General features: G+C 45.4%; 2 protein-coding genes across 10 annotated transcripts in view; one reads left to right on the top strand and one right to left on the bottom strand.

Moving 5' to 3' along the window:
* Actr3b (actin related protein 3B) overlaps window positions 1-9,087 on the bottom strand; it is an 88,301-nt gene extending 79,214 nt beyond the window's left edge. The window contains exon 1 of one of the 3 annotated variants that reach the window (XM_013123749.3): window positions 8,942-9,087. Coding sequence is in view for 1 of the 3 variants with exons in the window: in XM_005084208.4 (XP_005084265.1) it covers window positions 8,942-8,985 (44 nt within the window). In the remaining 2 variants the exon portion in view is untranslated. The remainder of the gene's footprint in view (window positions 1-8,941) is intronic. The other 2 variants (XM_005084208.4, XM_021235416.2) reach the window with 2 other exon arrangements.
* A 44-nt stretch (window positions 9,088-9,131) lies between these two features.
* The window catches only part of Xrcc2 (X-ray repair cross complementing 2), a 61,499-nt gene continuing 50,355 nt past the window's right edge, over window positions 9,132-20,275 (top strand). For 5 of the 7 annotated variants that reach the window (XR_005873611.1, XR_005873609.1, XR_005873610.1 and 2 more), the window contains exons 1-3: window positions 9,132-9,260; window positions 10,432-10,537; window positions 10,620-10,688. The gene's annotated coding sequence lies outside the window, so the exon portion shown is untranslated. Of the gene's footprint in view, window positions 9,261-10,431; window positions 10,538-10,619; window positions 10,689-16,608; window positions 18,137-19,509; window positions 20,150-20,275 lie in introns of those variants that run through there. The other 2 variants (XR_005873612.1, XR_001197339.3) reach the window with 2 other exon arrangements.

The raw sequence follows: 20,275 nt of genomic DNA, 5'->3' as shown, positions 1-20,275 counted from the left end.
TACAGTGAGGTTTAAGTTTTTTTTAATTGTGTGTGTGTGTTGTGTGTCTGTATATCTGTGTGTGTGTGTATGTCTTGTGTGTCTGTATATCTGTGTGTGTGTATGTCTCGTGTGTCTGTATACCTATGTGTGTGTGTCTTGTGTATCTGTATATCTGTGTGTCTGTATATCTGTGTGTCTGTTTGTCTTGGGTGTCTGTATATCTGTGTGTTGTATGTCTGTATATCTGTGTGTGTGTGTGTGTGTGTTGTGTGTCTAGGTGCCCAAGGTGTCAAACACCATATGGGTGCTGAGAAGTGAACTCTAGTCCTCTGCAACAGCAATAAGTGCTCTTAACTGCTGAGTCACCTTTCCAGCCCAAGATTGTATTATTTTATTTTTATTTTTAATTACATGTGTGGGAGTGAGAGGTGTTCAAGTGAGTGAAGTGTCTGACAAGGCCAAAGAGGGCATCAGATTGCCTGGAACTTGAGTTACAGGTGCTTACTGCTACTAAAAAGCACTGAGTTTAAGTTCACCTGGCATTCTCCTAGTTAAAAAAAAAAAGGTGTTCAACATGTTTTATACTTTAAGACCATTAACATTCAGGGCAATTAATTGCACAGGCAGGTCTTTAGATTAGACTGAGAAAAAAGACCAGGACATATTCTCAAAAAGCTAGATTGTGAGTTACCCAACATGGGTGCTGGGAACGGAATTCTGTAAGAACCGTAAGCACATCCTCTTAACTGCTAAGTCATCTCTCCAGCACCATCAGTGGAGATTTTTCAAAAAAGGTCATTTGTTGTGGAATATCATTCTAAGGTGTGTTATGTTCATTTATGCTGTAGAATATTTGTTTAATGGTGTAAACATGTTGTATTTGTTTAACTCTGTGAAGCTGTGTTACTGTGCCTGCCTAAAACACCTGATTGGGCTAATAAAGATCTGAACGGCCAATAGCAAGGCAGGAGAAAAGATAAGCAGGACTGGCAGGCAGAGAGGATAAATAGGAGGGGGGAAAGGGAGGAGTAAAAAAGGAGAAGGATAAGAGGATGCCAGGGGCCAGCCACACGGCCACCCCGCCAGCCATGGAGTAAAAAGTAAAGAAAGGCATATAGAGTAGAGAAAGGTAAAAGACCAGAGGCAAAACGTAGGAAGAGAAATGGGTTAGTTAAGTTTAAAAAGCTGGCTAGATGGGTTTGAGGCCAGTTCTGCAGAGTGAGTTCCAAGACAGCCAGGGCTATACCGAGAAACCCTGGAGAGACAGAGAGAGAGAGAGAGAGAGAGAGAGAGAGAGAGAGAGAGAGAGAGAGAGAGAGGAGAGGAGAGAAGAGAGGGAGAGGTGGAGGGAGGGAGGGAGGGAGGAAGGAAGGAAGGAAGGAAAAGGTGGTTAGAAATAAGCCAAGATAAGGTCAGGCATTCATAAGTAAGAATAAGCCTTGGTATATTTATTTGGGACCTGGGTGGCAGGCCCCCAAAAATCAAAGAATAAAAAAAGAAAAAAGTACAGGCATTCATCATAACCAATGGAACATTACAATTCTAAACAAACTCACTGAACATGGGAGCACCCAATCCTACAGAACAAATACCATTAGATATAAAACCAGAAGTTCATCCCACACAGTAATAGTGAATTCAATATTCCCATCAATAGGCAAGTCATCCTCATAAAAAATAATAAACATCAGAGCTAAATGACATCATAAATCAAAGGAACTTAACAGACGGCTAGAGAACAGTTCATCCAAGCACTGCAGAATACACATCCTCTTCAGCAGCCCAACAATGGCCTGAAATAGATTATATATTACGACATAAAACGAGTCTCAACACACACAAGAAAATTAACTTTTTGTATCCCATCTGACCACAATGGCATAAAGCTTGAAATCAGCAGTCAGAGAAACTTAAGAAAATCCAAACTCCCAGAAACCAAACAATGTGCTACTTAATAATAAACAGTTTGCTGAAGAAATTGAGAAGAAACTTTAAAACTTCTGGGACTGAATGAAAATGAAAATCCAATATACCAAAACCTCTACACTACAATGAAACCAGTCCTCAAAGGGAAACGCATACCTATAAGGACCTACAACTTAAAAACCAGAGCAATCTCAAGTAAATAACTTAATTGTGTACCTTATAGCCTTGGAAGACAAGAGTAAGTCAAACTCATAAGCAGCAGAGGTAAAGGAATAGTTACGGTCAGAGCAGAAGGGGGTAGAGAGACAGCTCAACAGGTAAAGGCATTTGCCACTAAGACTGACGACCTGAGTAAGAGCCCCAGAAACCTTACAATAGAGGAGAGAACAGACTCCCACAGACTGTGTATCCTCTGACCTCCACATGCGTGCTGTGATGTGTGTGCCATGGCATATATGCACGGTCCTCTGCATATGTCATACCTGTTGGCTTGGTCCTCTCCTGACAATGGGAGTGGGGGTGTCTCTGACTCCTTTGCCTGCCTTTGGAACCCTTTTCCTCCTATTGGGTTACTTCGCCCAGCCTTGAGGTGAGGGTTTGGGCCGGGTCTTATTGTATCTTGTTGTGCCAGGTTCAGCTGACATACCTGGAGGCCTGCTCTTTTCCAGGGGGATATGGCACATGGATGTGGGGAGAGAGGGCAGGTGGGGAGGGGGACTAGGAGGGATGGAGGGAGGGGAAGCTGCAGTCAGAATGTATTGTATGAGAGAAGAATTTTTTTTTTTTGGTTTTTCGAGACGGGGTTTCTCTGTGGCTTTGGAGGCTGTCCTGGAACTCACTCTTGTAAACCAGGCTAGCCTGGAACTCACAGAGATCCCCCTGCCTCTGCCTCCCGAGTGCTGAGATTAAAGGCATGCGCCACCACTGCTGGGCTGAGAAAACAATTTTAATCTCCAAGTTTGAAAGAAATAGGCTAGGCCTAAAAGAATACACTAACTCCTCCAGACCTTAAAAAAAAAAACAAAAAGTAACATCAACCCTTCTCAAGTTATTCCATAAAATAAAAAAAGGAATTCTTCCAAATTCATTTTATAAAGGCAGATACAATAAGCAGATAAACACACACATACACACACACACACACACACACACACATTACAAACTAACCTCCTTGATTAACTTAGACCAAAAAATCATCAATAAAATACTTGCAAACAGAATTCAAGATCGCACTAAAAAAAAAAACCATTCACCACAATGAAGTTGGCCCCATGATGAACACAGCATGGATGATTCAATTACATACAAATCAAGAAACATATCACACAAAAGTACTTAAAGACAGAAATCAAATTACCACCTCAACAGGGACAGGAAAGGCTTTGGACAAAATACAGCATCCCTTCATAATTAAAACCAAAGATACTAAAGATGGAAAGACCATCTACCAACGTAATAAAGGCTATCTATGACCAACTTAGAGCCAACTCTTACTTCATGAAATCACTTCCACTGAGATCAGGAACAAGACAAGGTACCCACACTCCACACTCTTACCTCACATATTGCTTGATGTCTTAGCGACAGTAATAAGAGAAGAAAATAAAAGGCACACAAACAGGAAAAGAAATCAAGGGATCCATACTGCAGGTGCCATGGATCTGTAAATGAGACCCAGACTCCTTCAGATAGTTAAGCCCAGAGCTGATAAACTCCTCCAACAAGGTGGCAGAGTGCAAAATTACATACAAAAAGCACCAGCTTTCCTACATACCAATGACAAACATACTGAGAATGAAATCAGGACCACCAAAAACAATAAAAATAAGACACCTGAGAAGGACCTGTGTAATGAAAACTTTGAAGAAGTGAAGAAAAAAACTGAGGAAGACGATAGAAAATGGAAAGACATCCTATGCTCTCGGTAAGAACACCAAAGGCAATCTAGGAATTCAATGCAATCTCTAACAAAGTCCCAATACCATATTAAAATTCACATGGAACAAGCAGAAAGACGGCTCTGCAGTTAAGAGCGCCTGCTGCTTTTGCAGAAGACCCGGGTTTGGTTTCCAGAAGCCTCAGGGTGGCCCACAATCATCTACACCTCCAGTTTCATGGGATCCAATGCCCTCGTCTGATTTCCACAGGCACTTCACACATGGGGTACACACACATACATGCAGGAAAAACACGCATGTTCATGAATTCTAAAGGACTAAAACCTTTTTAAACTTCTTTGAGGTTCCATCTCACTCCAGTTAGAATGATTATTAACAAGAAAACATGATATCAAATGCCAGCAAGGGTGTGAGGGAAAGAGAAGCCCTACTTATTCCTAGCGGTGATGTGAACTTGTGCAGCTGTGATAAAATCAGTGTGGAGGCCTCACAAAACTAAAAACAGAAATCCCATGACCTAAATATACCACCCTGTGTTTAAACCCAAAGAACTCTGAATCTCACCGCAGGGATTCTTGCACACCTATGTTTATTGCTGCCGTATTCATAACAGCTAAGAAAAACAACCTAGACAGCCATCAGCTCATGAATGGACAAGGAAAGGGTGGCGCCTACAACAATGGAACTTAATTCAGCCATAAAGAAAAAGGAGACTCGCATTAAAATGTATGGAACCCAAAATCAGTATATTAAGTGAGATAATCCAGGTTCGGAATGACAAATACCGCATGATCTCCAAAATGCAAGTCCTGGTTTCTAATTTTTATGTATGCATTCATGTGGGAGCACGTGTAGAGCCCAGGAAACTAGGAAGGGAGCCACGAGAAGGGAGGGAAGATTGTTTGGTGAGGCAGGCAGTAGAACTCACAGGACACACAAGCAGAAGGAGACTTCTATGGCTAGCTCCACCCTCTGATTTTCAGGCAAGCTTTAGAGTACAAACAAGATACCACCAGGCACACTACCTCCCTGTGAGCTGTTGATCAGGAAGCCCCCGTAAGCAATGTAAGCAATTACCACCTCTGTGGTGCCCACCAGAGCTGAGACCCTATAGCTGGAGGCATCAGGTGCTTAATCTACACGCACACATCAATGCTGCCCTCAGTTTTGCTCAGAGAAGCTTCCCTGTGCCCCACCTCCACCACCTTGGTCAGGAATGACTACGGAGACTTGGAATAAATGACTGCTGAATGACAGCCACAAGTGGGAAATCTATACTACCCCCTCCAAGGCTCAGGGAATATTTCAGAAACAGTGGTAGAAATAACATTAAGAACGGGGGGGAGGGTGCAATGCTGAGTTTCAAGCATGGCATAGCTGTGGCACTCTTGAACTCACGGTACCTGTGATGACCTGCACCACAGCTACACAAAATTGAGCCAGTTATCTTGTCATGGAAGGGAGGGCACCCATGAGCCCCACTCCTCTCTCAGGATTTCCACAGAATTAATGGGGGAAGCACTTTCTTTAGTAGTGTAGCCACTAGTAAGGCGCCATCTATAAATAAACTGTCATGATGCTCACTGCCCCCCCACGCTAAAAGCATGACAGTGTGGGATGGAACTAATTAGAAAGGGGAAGGGGGCTAGAGGAAGGAGTATGGAGGGGACAAGAGAGGGGTGCAGGGCGGGGGGACTGAATATGATTCAAACACTTTCTGGAAGCTGAACTCATCCTTCAGACTGTGAGTCTAGCCTTTAATGGCTAAGCCAACTCTTCAGCCCTGAAATAACATTTTGTACATGTATGAAAATGTCATGGACATAACAAATTATGTATAGTTAATATACACTAATAAAAACACTTCGTAAAGAATGAGGTAGAAAGCTGTCCTGGATCTTTTGATGGAATATATTAGAAAAAAAAAAGCATTCTACAGCAGCCCTTACAAAACTACACAACCTCTATCTACCAGAAACACCAGACAGCCAAAACTGAGGGATGTTGTACATGACTGACTGTCAAATGACAATATCTTGAAAAAAAAAAAAAAACAACAACAACAACTAAGGAACGAGTCAAAACAACGTGAGGCGTACGTGGCCAGGTGTGGCAATACATGCCTATAATCCCAGAACTCAAGAGGCAGAAGCAGAAGGATAACAAGTTAAAACCGGCCTGCGCTACATAACAGAACCTTCAACCCTTAAAAGGTTGGAGAGGGTTGGAGAAAGGGCTCAGGGTTTAAGAGTACTGGCTGCTCTTCCAGAGGACCAAGGTTCAATTTCCAACACCCACATGGCAGCTCAAGACTGTTACTCCAGTTCTAGGGGCTCCAACACCTATACACAGGCAAAACACCAATGCATATAATATAAAATAAAATAAAGTAAAAAGATGACCATCAAATGCAACACATGTCACAATGGTAGGCAGGGTTAGCCTCCAAGAAAGACAAGAAATTAAAGTGTTCGCAAGTCCAGCAATTTTTCTGACTTTAGTAACTGGTCCATGATTACATAAGTCCTTGCTCTCAGAAAGCAGACATTGAAACATGTAAGAAGATGGTGCCTGCAACCTTCTTTTAAACAGCTCAGGAAAGTAATAACATATACAGGGATACAGAATGCTACAACAAATGTTAAAAGCTGCTGGAACTAAAAAAAGTCCATATTGGATTGTGTTCTCTCCCGGTTTTCAGTAGACTTGGAATTACTTCAAAATTGGATTAACTCGCCGGGCGTTGGTGGCGCACGCCTTTAATCCCAGCACTCGGGAGGCAGAGGCAGGCGGATCTCTGTGAGTTCGAGGCCAGCCTGGTCTACAAAGTGAGTTCCAGGACAGCCTCCAAAGCCACAGAGAAACCCTGTCTCGAAGAAAAAAGAAAAAAATTGGTTTAACTCTGCAAAACTACTTTACGCGTTGTCTGAGATGTGAAACTGGAGTTTTCTCTTAAATAGCTGAAACCTCATTTTTGCGTCGCATAGACACCTTCGTCTGCTACTGTCTTGGCTCCAGCATACTTGTGTACACTCAGTGGGTCTCAGGGTTTACCAGACTTGAGGTCACCGGAAGAAATATATTTACCATAAAACACAATATGGTGGTTCACACCTAGAATCCTAACACTTAGGAGGCTAAGGCAGGAGGATTTCTCCAAGTAGAGTATAGGCTAAGGAGTTCCAGGCAAGCCTGGGTCGTGCAATGAGAAGATGAAGAGAGAGAAAGGGAGGAACAGAGAGAGAAAGACAGAAACAGAGAGCCAGACAGAGAGAGGACATGCAAACAGACAAGACCGGAACATAGGGTGCAATTCAGTGGTAGAGGCATCCCTTCCCAAAGTCCCTGGACTCAAAATTCACCACCACCAAAGCACAAAACCAAAATACCCTGTTCATTTCATCAGCAGCACCCACTGTGATTTCCCAAGTCTATTCTATTCCTCAATCCCTGCTATCTTTAGCTGCATCTTACATTTTGTTCTATTCTGAGGCAAAACTCAGTCCAAAATGATTGAGCTCTCTAAGAATACAAGAATTGCTAATACATGGAAGCTGGTAAATTTAGGCTATGCAGTCTTCCTTCTGCTCACACACTGGGCACTAGGGACTCACAATAACCACAGGAAACCCCCAGGCTTCCCTGTCACTGTGTTCAAAGCCTATGACAGCCTGCAGCACAGCTTTGGGCCATGATGATCTACTGAAGGTGAAGGAAACATTAATCATTCACTCGGAAAGGTCAAAACCAAGCACATTTTAGATATTTATAGCAAGAACAATGAGCGGGATCTCAGCTTACTAATGTGACAAACTGGGGGGGGGGGATCTTCTTACTGCTACCACTATGCAATGCTTTATATTTCAGCAGTTTGGGCAGCACAAAGACAAAAACCTCGCATGCAGACATTAAAAGAACCTTTTACATATTGTCTTCATTCCTGATGCTAGCAGGCTGAAGAGAGTGTCAGACGCAAGATGAGACTGTGCGGGGTGGGGTGGGGGCCAATGGGGAGCGGGCTGTAATAGAACACTCATTTGAGCTTGTGTGTGGGGAAGCAACTTCTCAAACACACAGCCACAAAACTTCTCTATAATGTGTATTTCCAAAAGAAAAATTAGCACAAATAAAAACGTGTTTTCCATCCTGTAACCACTGCGGGCCCCTGAGCAACTAAAGGAAACACATATCAGTAGGCGATGGACTGTAGCAAATTAGAAGGCACCCCCACAGGGTTGTCAAGGAAACCAAACCAAGTATATTTCTCTACAAAAAAAGAAGGTGAACATGCCAAAGCGTATTTGGTAACAAAGGACTACCATCCCCCGGAAAATGATTTAAAGGGCTAAATTTATTTGCAAGGTATTTATGAAGGACTTTGTCAGCAAAGGCGGTGGGTATTCCTAAACTGCCACCTTCCTCAAAGCAGCTGAACCTGGGCCACTGACAGCCCAAAACATTTCCTAGGTCTTTTCTGAACAATTAACATTATCAAAAAAGACCTATCCTCCCCAACCCATAAAGAGGGAGAAGATAATCTCCAAATTTAGACTTTTTTTTTTCAAAATGGAAGTCTTTTTTCAGTGCACTGGTGTGTGTGAGTGTGTGTGTGTGTGTGTTAAGAGCAAAGACTAAGTGTGTGCAAACCAAAGCAGGAGCTGAGCTTGGCTGTGCCATTTCAGAGTGGAAAAGAGCAGAGTGGGAAGGAGGACAGGGTGTCAAGTGGGCAGGGCACGTGTAAACATCTCCACGAGTAGAAACCAGCAGGCAAAGGTGACAGGCTCCTGAAAGCGCAGGATGAGGACCTGTGACAAGCAGCGGGGGGTGGGGGTGAAAGCATCTGCAGCAGCATCCCGCGCCCGCCCGGGGACCCCGCAGCCCCATCCCCTCACCCCCGCCCCGTCGTCTCAGAGCCCCATGCCTCAGCTCTCTATGCCCTGGAATTGAGCCCCGTCTCCTAAGTCCCCCACACCCCAGACTGAGCCCTACCCTGCAAACTCCCCATGCCCTCTGACCAAGCGCCGTCCCGGAGGACCCCCATCCCTCCGCGATCCTCTCGCCGTCTGACACGCGGGGGGAAAGGCTTCGGGACGCCCAGCGAAGCGTGGCTGGGCGCGATGGGGCGCGGCTCTTACCCGGTGCCGCAGTCAACCACGCAGGGAGGCAGCGAGCCCGCCATGCTCGGCCACGAGGCGCTCGGTCCCCGCCTGCCCCAGTCTGCGCCCGGCCGCCTAGTGCCCCGAGGCCGGTTCGCCGCCGGCGCCGCTCCTCCCCTCGCAGCCGCCGGGAGCCCCGAGGAGCCTCCGTCGTGTGACATCACTCTAGAGTTAGCCAATCGGAGACGCGCACGCTCCGCCCCCTCGTCAGCCATCCTTAGTGCTGGCGGCGAGGCGTTTTTTAGCCTACGCATCCGTCCAGTTGAAGCTTTTGGAGTTTATTTTTAGCTGGCATAAGGTGAATATGACCCTGAATATTCTTTCTGTTCTGTTTTGTTTTTCATGTTGCAATTGTTTAAAGATTTAATTTTAGTGTGTGTCTCTCTGTCTGCTTGTTGATCTGTGTATGTGAGTGCAGGTACTCTTGGAGGCCAGAGGTTTGGGATCGCCTAGAGCTGGAGATACAGGCAGCTGTGAGCTTCCTGATGCGGGTAGTAGGACCGTGGGTACCCTGGAAGAGCAGCGAGTACTGTTGATCGCTGAGCCATCTCTCCAACCCGTCTTTCTCTTCTCCTAATTCTCACTTCAAATGTTCACTTCACTGTCTAAACCCAACAATCTCTCCCTCGATTTTGTCCCTAACACGTAAAGCTGGTTCGGGTAATAATTTATTTGTAGTTGTTCACCTCTATTGAACTGTAGGTTCTCATAGGGTGGGGCCTCGTGCTTAACACATTGATGCTCAGATAGAAGTCATCGTGGATGTTGAATGAATAACCTTCACTGTAGGAGAAAAAAAGTTCTTTTGACTGTCTATCTGATGGAGCATTGCATAATTTCTCCTGGAGGAAAATCAACAGATGTGCAGCTAGTCTTAAGGAATAAATGGCCTTAGTCAACACCATACCAACATTATTACTAGGAAATATTTTTCTGATATCAAAGATAGGATGGTTTTCCAACACCATTGTGGAAACCAGAGACTAAAGAAGAAAAACACCTGCCTACAGTGTGCTAAAGGTACCAGAAGTCGCATTGCACCCAACTCCTTACCCTCTAAAGGATGCCTGTGAACTCTAGAGACATACTGATTCAGGTGGTCTTTACTGGGATTTAAATCACTGTACTTTTTCCATAGGAGAACTAGATTATGTAGCTCATTATCTTTTTTTTCCGGCATACAGGGGAGCAAATAAATCCTAGACCTAGAAAATATTCAGGGTTGCTAGAGAGACATGGAACAAAGGTTAAGAGTACAGAAGATCCCACATGGGACCAGAAACAGAGACAAGACTGTCTTTCCTTCTGTGTGTGTTACCAATGCCCTGTCCAACTCTGCTTGCTTGCTTGCTTGCTTGCTTGGTTTTGAAACCTGGGCCAAAGCAGCAAAGTCCCTATTACAGGTTAGTGGCACTGGCGTATTTTTAGTGTCATTTACCTGATGTCCATTTATTATATTGCTTTAACAGTGTGATTGATGGTTAATATTGATTGACAACTTGACAGGACCTAGAACACCTAGTAACGAACCTCTGGGCATGTCTGTGAAGAAGTTTCTATGCTGTGTTATTTGAGGTGAGAAGACTCGTCCTAAATATGGTTGGGATCCCAGAAGAAGGCCAGCCAAGCACTAACATTCATCTCTCTTTGCTTCCAGACTGCAGACACGGTTGACCAGATGCCTCACACACTGCTGTGACCATGACAAGGGTGTCATGTCCAAACTGTGAGCAAAATAAACTTTCTTTGATGCTGCCTTTGTCATAGCAAGAGAAAGCAACTAAGACACACAGTAAATAAGACGTTCACAGTATCTGGTCCCAGAGTGCAGCGAGAAGTAGCACCAGTGGTCGGGGAATTCTAATACAAATGCTAGAGGCAGGAAGTGCAAGGTGCCCAGAGAGCCATTAGGGAACCCCTGACCCTGACTTCTCCCAAAGCCATGGAGTGTAAGCAGAGAGAGAGAGTAGGTAGAAGGGGATAGGAATGTGTGTATTTCTGGGAGAGGAAACTTAGCACGACCAGGACAACCCCCAGAACCCAGATGTTGCCTTGTTCACTTCACCAGGAAGAAGCTGTTACAGAAACTTGGCCTTGCCAGTAACAGAGAGCGTGCCTCTCCTTGGCCTGTCCCCATGGCCTAGGACTTACTGGGAAATGACCGCCACTCAGTCACGATAGGAGAAAGACACTTCTGACTTCAGCCATTTCCTCTAGACACCACCAAGAGGATGGAACATTCAAGACCATCCTGGGATACAGAGTTAGGCCCTGTCCCAAACAAACAATCAGAAAGGGAAAAAAAATGTTGTGGGCAGCCAGCAGAACACAAACGTAACTAGACTCCCTAAAATGAGCAAATTGTGCTATCTCATTTTGTAGCTCAGCTCAGACAGCTCAGCACTTCCATCAGGAGCCTCTCTGTTCTGTCCCAGCAAGCCCTGAACGGTGCCCTTGGCCCTCAGACTTAACCTCTCCACTTTCAACATGGCTGCAGAAGTTCCTTGCTGCAGAACTATAATGATAAATTCCCTCTGCGGGGGAGAGGGAGGAAACTGAAGAAGCAGTGTCACCCGCTTCTTTCGATTTTGTCCCCTGAGCAATGCCTTTTTCCTAGTGGATGGGTCACGAGAAATCACCACAAATAGAGTGACCTAATCAATATGCTTTCACCATTCAAGAGGCAGGCCCAGAGGCCAATATCGAGGTGTAGATGGGGCTGTGTTCTCTAAAGACTGGAGGGAGGTCTGCTCTGTGTCTTTTACCCACATCCAGGAGTTGTTGGCTACTCTTGGGTTCCTTGGCTTGCATGTGTATCACTCTCATCTCTGACTGTATTGTCAAGCATCTGTGTTTATCCGTTTTCTGTGGGATTTTCTCTCTCTCTCCATCCCTCCCTCCCACCTCCCTGGATATGAGTATGTAGGTGTTCATGCGTGTGTGTGTGTGTGTGTGTGTGTGTGTGTGTGTGTGTGTGTGTGTGTAGCGGACGTGGATCAACCTTAGGCATCATTCCTCAGGCACCTCCACATTTTTTTGAGACAGCGTCTCTCACTGGCCTGGAACTCCTCTAGTAGGCTACGCTGACTGGCCAATGAGCCCCAAGAATCTACCAGTCGTCACCTCCGCACGCTGATACTACACATGCACAGCATACTTGAATCATTCTCGTGGGTTCTAGGAATCAAACTCAAGTCCTTGTGCTTGCACAGCAAGTACATTGCTCACCCAGCCATCTCCCCAGCCCCTGATGTTCTCTCCTTCTGAGGAAGCCAGTATGTTGAATTCATTACTTCACATAGGCAAATATGTTACAAATAAGATCATATTTACAGATACCAAAGGTTAAGACTTCAACGTGTCCTTTTAGGAGATGCTGATCAACCCATTAACACCAGCTATGCCAGAAGTAGTCATCAGTGCTGTGTTAACTGTTAAAGATAACCCCTCTATCTGGAGATTAGCCTCATGACCTTTGAAGCCTATGGTAGCCAATACCTGCCTATAATGTCCTTCGATTTACAGGAAAGGGGGGTTGCTGTTTCATAAGACACACTATGTCAGGGTACATAGGAAAGCAGCTGCGTGTAAGTGAAGAAGATCCCCGATCAGGACCCAAACACACTAGCATCCGGTTCTCAGAGTTCGACCCTCTAGAATTGTAAGAAAATAAAGTTCTGTTTTCTCAAGCCAGAGTATTGTGTCATGGCAGCCTGAGCAAACTAAAGTGATGCTCAGAGCATCCTCCTGCCTTCCTTAGAAGCTCATATGATTCAGGTACCAATTGCCTCTACTTTGACCATGCCTAGGACAAAACACCCACAGAGGTACAAATCTCACATTCCATAAAAAGTAAAGCACAGTCTTTGATAATTATATTACCAAGCAAGTATGTACTCTTCAATACAGGTAAAACTCTAGCTATTAAATGCATATTAACCTTGGGTGCATTTCCCTATGAGTTCTTGGCCTGCCTCTCTCATTTGTAGCCTGAATTCAACTGGTAGCGAAAGAATTGTTTGAAGGAGCTTTCATCTGCAGGAAAGGCATCTCCATTTGGGCTTCCCTGGCAATGGCTTCACACTGAAAAGGGAGCAGCTCCTATATAGAATGGTGCTGTAGATGTTACATCTCCCATCCCGAGTTCTGAAGCAGCCCAGCACCAGTCTCTAAAATGAACCGTTGATAAACATCTTTCGATGATGCATATTTATATGCATATGAAGACAGCAAGAACAAAATAATCAGGTCTTAGAGCTTGTCTAACTCATGGAACTTACTGAATAGTGCAGTCTTACTTCCTGTGTTTAACTAGTTGCGTAGGGCCAAGAAAGAAAAAGAACACAAAAAGTAAAGGCTCTCTTCAGAAACTGCCCACCCAGCAGCTCTATAAACCTTCAATCTCAGGGCCGTAGGCAGGAACGAGCTGGGTGTTCTCTGTTGCCATGAGGATGCCAAAAGAGAAAAGAGGACCAAAAAATCAGAACCCAGTTCCTTTGAAAGTATCTGGCATTCTCCTTTAAGAGGAAGGGCTGTCACTCCTCTCAATGGACCTCCCTGCTGTCTTGGCAACAACAGGAGAAAACGATCCAAGCAGGAATCGACTGGCTAAGTGTTCAGAGTGTCTTAGAGGGTTGATAACAGAGTCTCAAGACTTCGGGAAGTGATCTAGAGAACTGGGCATGTTCACAGCTCTGCGTTGTTTCTGTCTCCATTCTGGACAGCTACTCACACTGAAGTCTGGTCCTCCACACCCCCTTCTGACCTCTCTCTTCCTAAGCTGCCCAGCTGCAAAGTCTTGCTCATTCAGGCCACCCGCCACTTTCTTCTCATCTATACTTGTTGTTTCTTCCTCCTCTTCTTTCACTGAAGAAGGGTCTCTTGTAACCCAGGCTAGCTAGAACCGAACCCGGTATGTGTCAGATGGATGTCCTTGAGCTCCTTACCCTCCTGCCTCCACATTCCAAGTGCTGAGATTACAGGAGTGCCTGGTTTAAGCAGCACCAGGAATCAAAACCTGGGTCTTGTGCATGCTAGGCAAGAACTCTCTTGAGCTATACCCCAGCCCTAGCCCTTGCTTCTTATCCGTACTGTCATTCTTGCTGTCTCCAGACTTCTGCCTCCCTAAGATGTTTCAGATACATTGAACTGCCGTGACAGACATCATTACCAAACAGAAATCTCACATAACGGGATAGTTTTCCCGTCCCCATACTTTCTGTGATACACTATTATTACAGAATTTGGTCCAAACCAGAGGTGTGGCATTCCTGGTCTTGTGATCTGCTACTAAGTTACCATCCTACTCTCACCTCATATCATGTACCCTGGACACACCTGTATAGACCAAACCGCATTCTGCTTTCCAAACCCTCTAAATTGTCATGCAACCCCACCCCCAGTCTAGAACCTTCTTCACCTACCTCGTCCTGTTTGTTCTTCAAGACTGTTCAAAGCTCACTCACTCTTCCAATTTTAATTCACTTCCACTCTGTATTCATTCCACAAAAGACTCTGAGTGCTTACTCATACCTCTCCTCAGCAACAGTTGCTAAGCCTATACCTGCGTTCAGCATCCAGAGGTGAAATCTGAGGTCTGCATCTCAATAAGATGCTCTGCAATACCAAACCGCGCCTCTGTTCCCTACCCGGTTCATGAGGAGAGTCATGTTACGATATCTTCATTTATAGTACATGTCACCTTGAATCTTTAGAACATTCCCACAAGATACATATTACAAATAGCCTTTTAATCAAATAAGAATACCAGGCACATATTTTTAACATTAGCATAGATTAAATTTTTATTTCCTTCTGAGTACCTTAATTCTGCTCCCTAAAGAAAACAGGAAAGCACTGAATCCTCATGGAAATCAGTATCTGGTAGACACAGGGATGAAGTATGTTAGGGCCAGAAACAACACTCAGCCTGAAGAGTGGCCCTAGCCCCTCTGTGATTTCAGATGCATTTTCTTACTCTCTAGCTCTTTAATGTTTTCTATTTCCAGTAACAAATGCCTATGAGGCAATGCCTGCATGCTCTACACTAAGTAGTATCCAACCGAAAAATCATTTTGCCAATATGGAATGAAACTGCTGAATGGCGTAATTGGGCTCCGAGCAATTTGGACAGTGTGTGCTGCCAACGGCTAGGACCTGTGTTTCTTGCCATTGCTCAGTCACACAAGCAACAGGTTTGGATGAGTAGGCAGCCTAGGACTCACTCTCTTCTTTCCTTCCTCCTTCCTCCTTCCTTCCTCCCTTCCTTCCTCCCTCTTTCCTCCTCCTTCCTTCCTCCCTTCCTTCCTCCTTCCTTCCTCCTCCCTCCCTTCCTTCCTCCTTCCTTCCTTCCTCCTTCCTTCCTCCTCCCTCCTTCCTTCTTCCTTCTTCCTTCCTTTCTTCCTTCCTTCCTCCTTCCTTCCTCCCTTCCTTCCTTCCTCCCTCCTTCCTCCTCCTTCCTTCCTCCTCCTTCCTTCCTTCCTCCTTCCTTCCTTCCTCCTTCCTTCCTCCTCCCTCCTTCCTTCTTCCTCCCTCCTTCCTTTCTTCCTTCCTTCCTTTCTTTCTTTTCTGTTTTGTTTGTCTCACCATATAGTTCTGACTCACCTGGAACTAGGTATATAGCAGGGGGAGGAGCTTAAACTTAAAGTTGTCCTCCTGCCTCTTCCTCTCAAGTGCTTAGACTGTAGATATGTGACACCACACCCACTTTTTTTCTCTTCCAGTATAAAGAAGTTAGGTAGAGTTTATTGTGAGGAAAGGTGGAGTCACTCTCAAAAGGGAGGCTGGACAATGGGCAAAGACCATTGTAGAGGCAAACCCTCTCGTGAGGTGAGAGTAGACAGTGGCCAGAGAGAGCATTCTGCCTCCCCTCCTTGCTGGTGCTCATTCTAGAATGTTTTCAGAAGCACAGAGGCTGGGGAGATGGCTCAGTGGGTAAAGCATTTGTTGCACAGTCGTGAGGACCTGAGTTTGGATCCCCAGAATCAACATAAAAAGTCAGAATCGGGGTGTATTCTGCAATCTCAGTACTGGGGAGGTCTGACAAAAGGATCCTAGGGGCCTCCTGAGTGCTGGCATTAAAGATGTGTACACACCGGGCTTACAAGACATTCTTAAATCTACAGATTCCATGCTGTGACAAATCACTAGTGCCTTAGGCTTGGATTAAAGACTCCACCACAACTATCTTGGTTTTTTGTTTGTTTTACTTGGTTTTTTTGACAGGGTTTCCCTGTGTTGTCCAGACTGGTCTTGAACTGTAACCCCAGCTTGCCATTTGGTGTGTGTGTGTGTGTGTGTGTGTGTGTGTGTGTGTGTGTGTGCTTATAAGCTCGTGTGTACATGTGTGCTCAAAGCCTGTTTGTTGCAAAGCATTATCACAAGTTGTGAGGACCATAGTTCATATTCCCATAACCCATGCATGGTGTTCTGAATGAGAATAGTCTCCATAGGCTCACATATTTGACTGCTTAGTCACCAATTAGTGAAACTATTTGGGAAGGATTAAGGGGTGTAGCATATGTCATGGGGGGGGCAGGCTTTGAGGTTTTAAAAGGTCCACACAAGGCCTGATCTCCATCCCTCTCTCTTCTCACCCCTTCCCTCTCCTCCTTCCTCCCCGTCTCCTCCCACTCTGCTTGGATCAGGATGTGAAAGCTCTCAGCTACTGCTCCAGCACCATGCCTGTCTGCTTCCCACAATGGCGATCATGGACTAACCCTCTAAAACTGTAGGCAAGACCCCAACTGAATGGGTCCTTTTAAAAGAGTTTGCCTTGGTCATGGTGTTCCTTCACAACAACAGAACAGTAGCTAAGACACCACATAAAGACGGGGGAAGTGGCGCGCATGTCCCAACAGGCTTATGTGAAGATGGAAGCTCACACGCCTCGGGCCAGCTAAACTGCCATGCATAGTAGTAAAAGACCCTGCCTCGAAACAAGGGAGAAGGTGAGGACCAGCACCTCAAGGTGGCCTCTGACCTGTGCTCTGTGATACAACAACACTCACACACACACACACACACTCATGCACACACACTCACGAACGCACACACGCACATACACACACACACGCACACGCACACACTTGTTTAGGGAAGCATGGAATGTGAAGGTATTGTGTAGGGGTTTTAAGATTAACTTGAGCACCATTCCATGAACCTCCCCCACAATAAAAAAAAAAACTGGCCTTTCCCCACATCCCCTTTGTTACCAGAAATGAGGACAGGGACTGTGTCTTCTCTTCTGTCACAGTCTGATCTCTGTTACTAAAATAAAATGACTGGAACTGGGTCCTTCATAAAGACAAGAAGCAGATTTAGCTCACAGTTATGGTGGTTCAAGGGCGTGGCCCCAGCATCCCCTAGGCTCCTCTGAGAGCCTTGTGGCAGATGGTGTCCCTGCAGTGAAGGGGCACGAGGAAGCAATGAGTGTTACATGTGGAGAGGGAGTCGTGGGGGCACAACGCTTTCTCAATGGCCTACAGCCCTGCGGGTCTTCCATCTATTCAGGAGGGCAGTGTCCCATGACATCACAGTCTCCCATTAAGTCTCACACCTTAAAGAATCCACAGTGTCCACACCATCACATGGGACCAGGATTCCAGCACAGAAATCACTGATGGCAAACCAAATCCAAACCTTAGCACCCCCAAAGACCAAACTAAGTATACTTAATTTGACAGTATACTTGCTGTCAAATCTCTTCACGGGCACAGTGAATTCTCCCTTGATGGTTTCATTTCTGTTTAGCACAAGTAACACCATTTTTACTTTTACTGTACATTTATTTAGTTATTAGTTAGCACACAGATGGAGGTCAGAGGTCAACTTATTGGAGTCACTTCTCTTCTTTTATCATGTGGGACCAAGAGATGCATCTCAGATCTTGCAGTTTGGCAACAAGCAATAGTACCTAATTAGCCATCTTGCTGGCCCTCCATTTTAAGTCTTAGTTTGGTTTATTAGGCCACAAGGCAGGAGTATAACCCAAAACCATAGCCTCATGTGATTTTTATTTAGCAGAGGAGTGAATATAATGTTATAAGGTACCATATATTGTGTATGTACATATACATTTATACATATATGTATGTATGTTGTGGAATCATAGAAAGTGAAGGTGTGGTGTTCCAAGATGCAATTGTGCTCTGAATAAAAGCCCTATGTGTGGCATCATTCGTCACAGGTCTCTGAGGCGCTGCCAGTGGGCTGAGTGGTTGGGATCTGAAAGACAGCTCACGGGGTTTCAGAGAAGAGACAATGGGATATCCAGGGATCACCAAGACAAGGGCTGTCAGCTCTGATTCGATGTTCTAATCCACAGCAGAGGGACCAACTTCGAGAAGGTCAAATACTTAGAGTGGCAAAGGGAGAGGAGCATTGCCAGAGGCCAGGGGCGACTCAGAAAGGAGCTGGAGGAGGGAGCAGACGTGGGCTGTGAGCCGTGTGGGGCCGAAAGAGAGAGGTCTGGAGTCAAAAGGGCTTCAGCTCTGCCCGAGGACCTCAGTACTTTATGCCGTACAGGACACACCAAAGGTGATAGTTTTGTTGTTAAGACAGGATGCCTGCAGCCTAGACTGGCCTAGAACTCATTCTTGTACACCAGTCTGGCCTTGAACTTGTTGAGTTCAACAAGGCCTCCTGCATGTCTAGACGACAAGCACATACCACAATGTTTGTCTTCAGGGTTTTCCTTCTAAACCAAAAAACTGTGTGTGTTTCTGTACGAGCATATATATCTTTGTGTCTATTTGCATGTGTCTCTGTGTGTGTGTGTGTGTGTGTTTGCATCAATGCCTGAGGTATATTTATCCATACATTTGCATGTGTTCCTTTCTGCCTGTATTTCTGCATGTGCATTTGTATGGGTCTGTGCATCTGTGTGGGTCTGTGCATCTGTGCATCCGTATGGGTCTGTATGTCCAGCTCATGTATTCTTGGACAAGGGTATGGAAGGAGGCTGCACAGACATTAACTGGAGAGCCACAGGGTGTGGTTATAGACAGATGATTATGGTGTTGATAGGATTAACAAAGACATCTCCTGGGTATAAACAAAGATCTCTGAAACTGTTGGATTGAAAATGAGGGAAAGATAGATACAAATTACATGGCCTTGGGTACACTGAGGCATTGCTGCAGAGGCCATGTCCACAGAGAGCCGTGCAGAATGGAGGGGTTGTGGAGAGCAGAAGGCAGACTCTGCTCACTGCTCTAGACCCCACCCCCAGAGCCTACCTGACCCTCCCTGAGCTGGGAGAGGCAAGCAGAAGGTTATTTGTGCCTGTCAGTGCCTGACAGAGATACAGAAATGCCAAATGTCTTTCTTCAGCTCCTTGAGTTTCCCCTCCCAGTCTTCCTCAGAGCTCTGCCAGCTTCTAGGACCTTGGCAGACGTCCCAATTTAATTATTCATTCCATTGTCCCCAGATTTTGTTTTTACTTTTCAGAATTGGTGTCCCAGTTCAGGGCTTGGACAGTCTGTGTCCCTGAGTCATCAATTATCCAGAGCCTTGCCTCCTGTCACTGTCTTTTTCCTGTCCCACAGATGCATGGACAACCCTGACACAGTCTCCCACGAGCTTCTGGCATTTAAGAGTCCATCAGTCTTACAATTCTCCAACACAACGTTCCAGGACTTTGTGTGTGTATGTGTGTGTGTGTGTGTGTGTGTGTGTGTGTGTGTGTGTGTGTGTGTGTGTGTCCATCAAAGAGTCAAAGAACACCTTTTGAAACTTGGCTCTCTCCTTCCACCATGTGGGTTCCAGGGATCCACCTCAGGTCATCAGCTTAGCAGAAAGTGTCCTTTACCCATTGAGACACCTCACAGATCTCTTACATAGAAAATTTGCCTCAAGAGATGGAAAACAGAGCTAGGGATATAGCTCCTCCCCTGCACCACACAAAGGAGGCATGGAACTGAATGCTTATAACCCCTGTACCTACCTGAGAAGCTGAAGCAGGAGGATTCCATGACTTCTAGGCCAGCCTGAACTACAGAGTGAGAGCCTGTCTTCAAAGAGAGTATCAATGTAAATAAATGAGTCTATGAAGAAAATGGCCTCATTGAACTTCAAGACCTGGGTAGTCAATCCCAGAGTACATCATCCTGAAACTGGAGGGGGGGTGTCACTCCTGTAAGGATGCTGTAAGTTGTTAGGCACAGTGACACACGCCTTTAATCCCAGCACTTGGGAGTCATAGGTAGTTGATTCTTTGAATTAGAGACCATCCCAGGCTACATAGTGAGTTCCAAGACAGCCAGAGGAGCTATATAGTAGGACCCTGTCTCAAAAAGAAAAAGAAATGTCAAG

This window comes from Mesocricetus auratus, unplaced genomic scaffold (genome assembly GCF_017639785.1).
Source record: "Mesocricetus auratus isolate SY011 unplaced genomic scaffold, BCM_Maur_2.0 Super-Scaffold_100676, whole genome shotgun sequence".
In the NCBI taxonomy this organism is placed as follows: Eukaryota; Metazoa; Chordata; class Mammalia; order Rodentia; family Cricetidae; genus Mesocricetus; species Mesocricetus auratus.
Note: the sequence above shows the minus strand (reverse complement) of the source record. Positions and strands in the feature narration are given on the sequence as shown.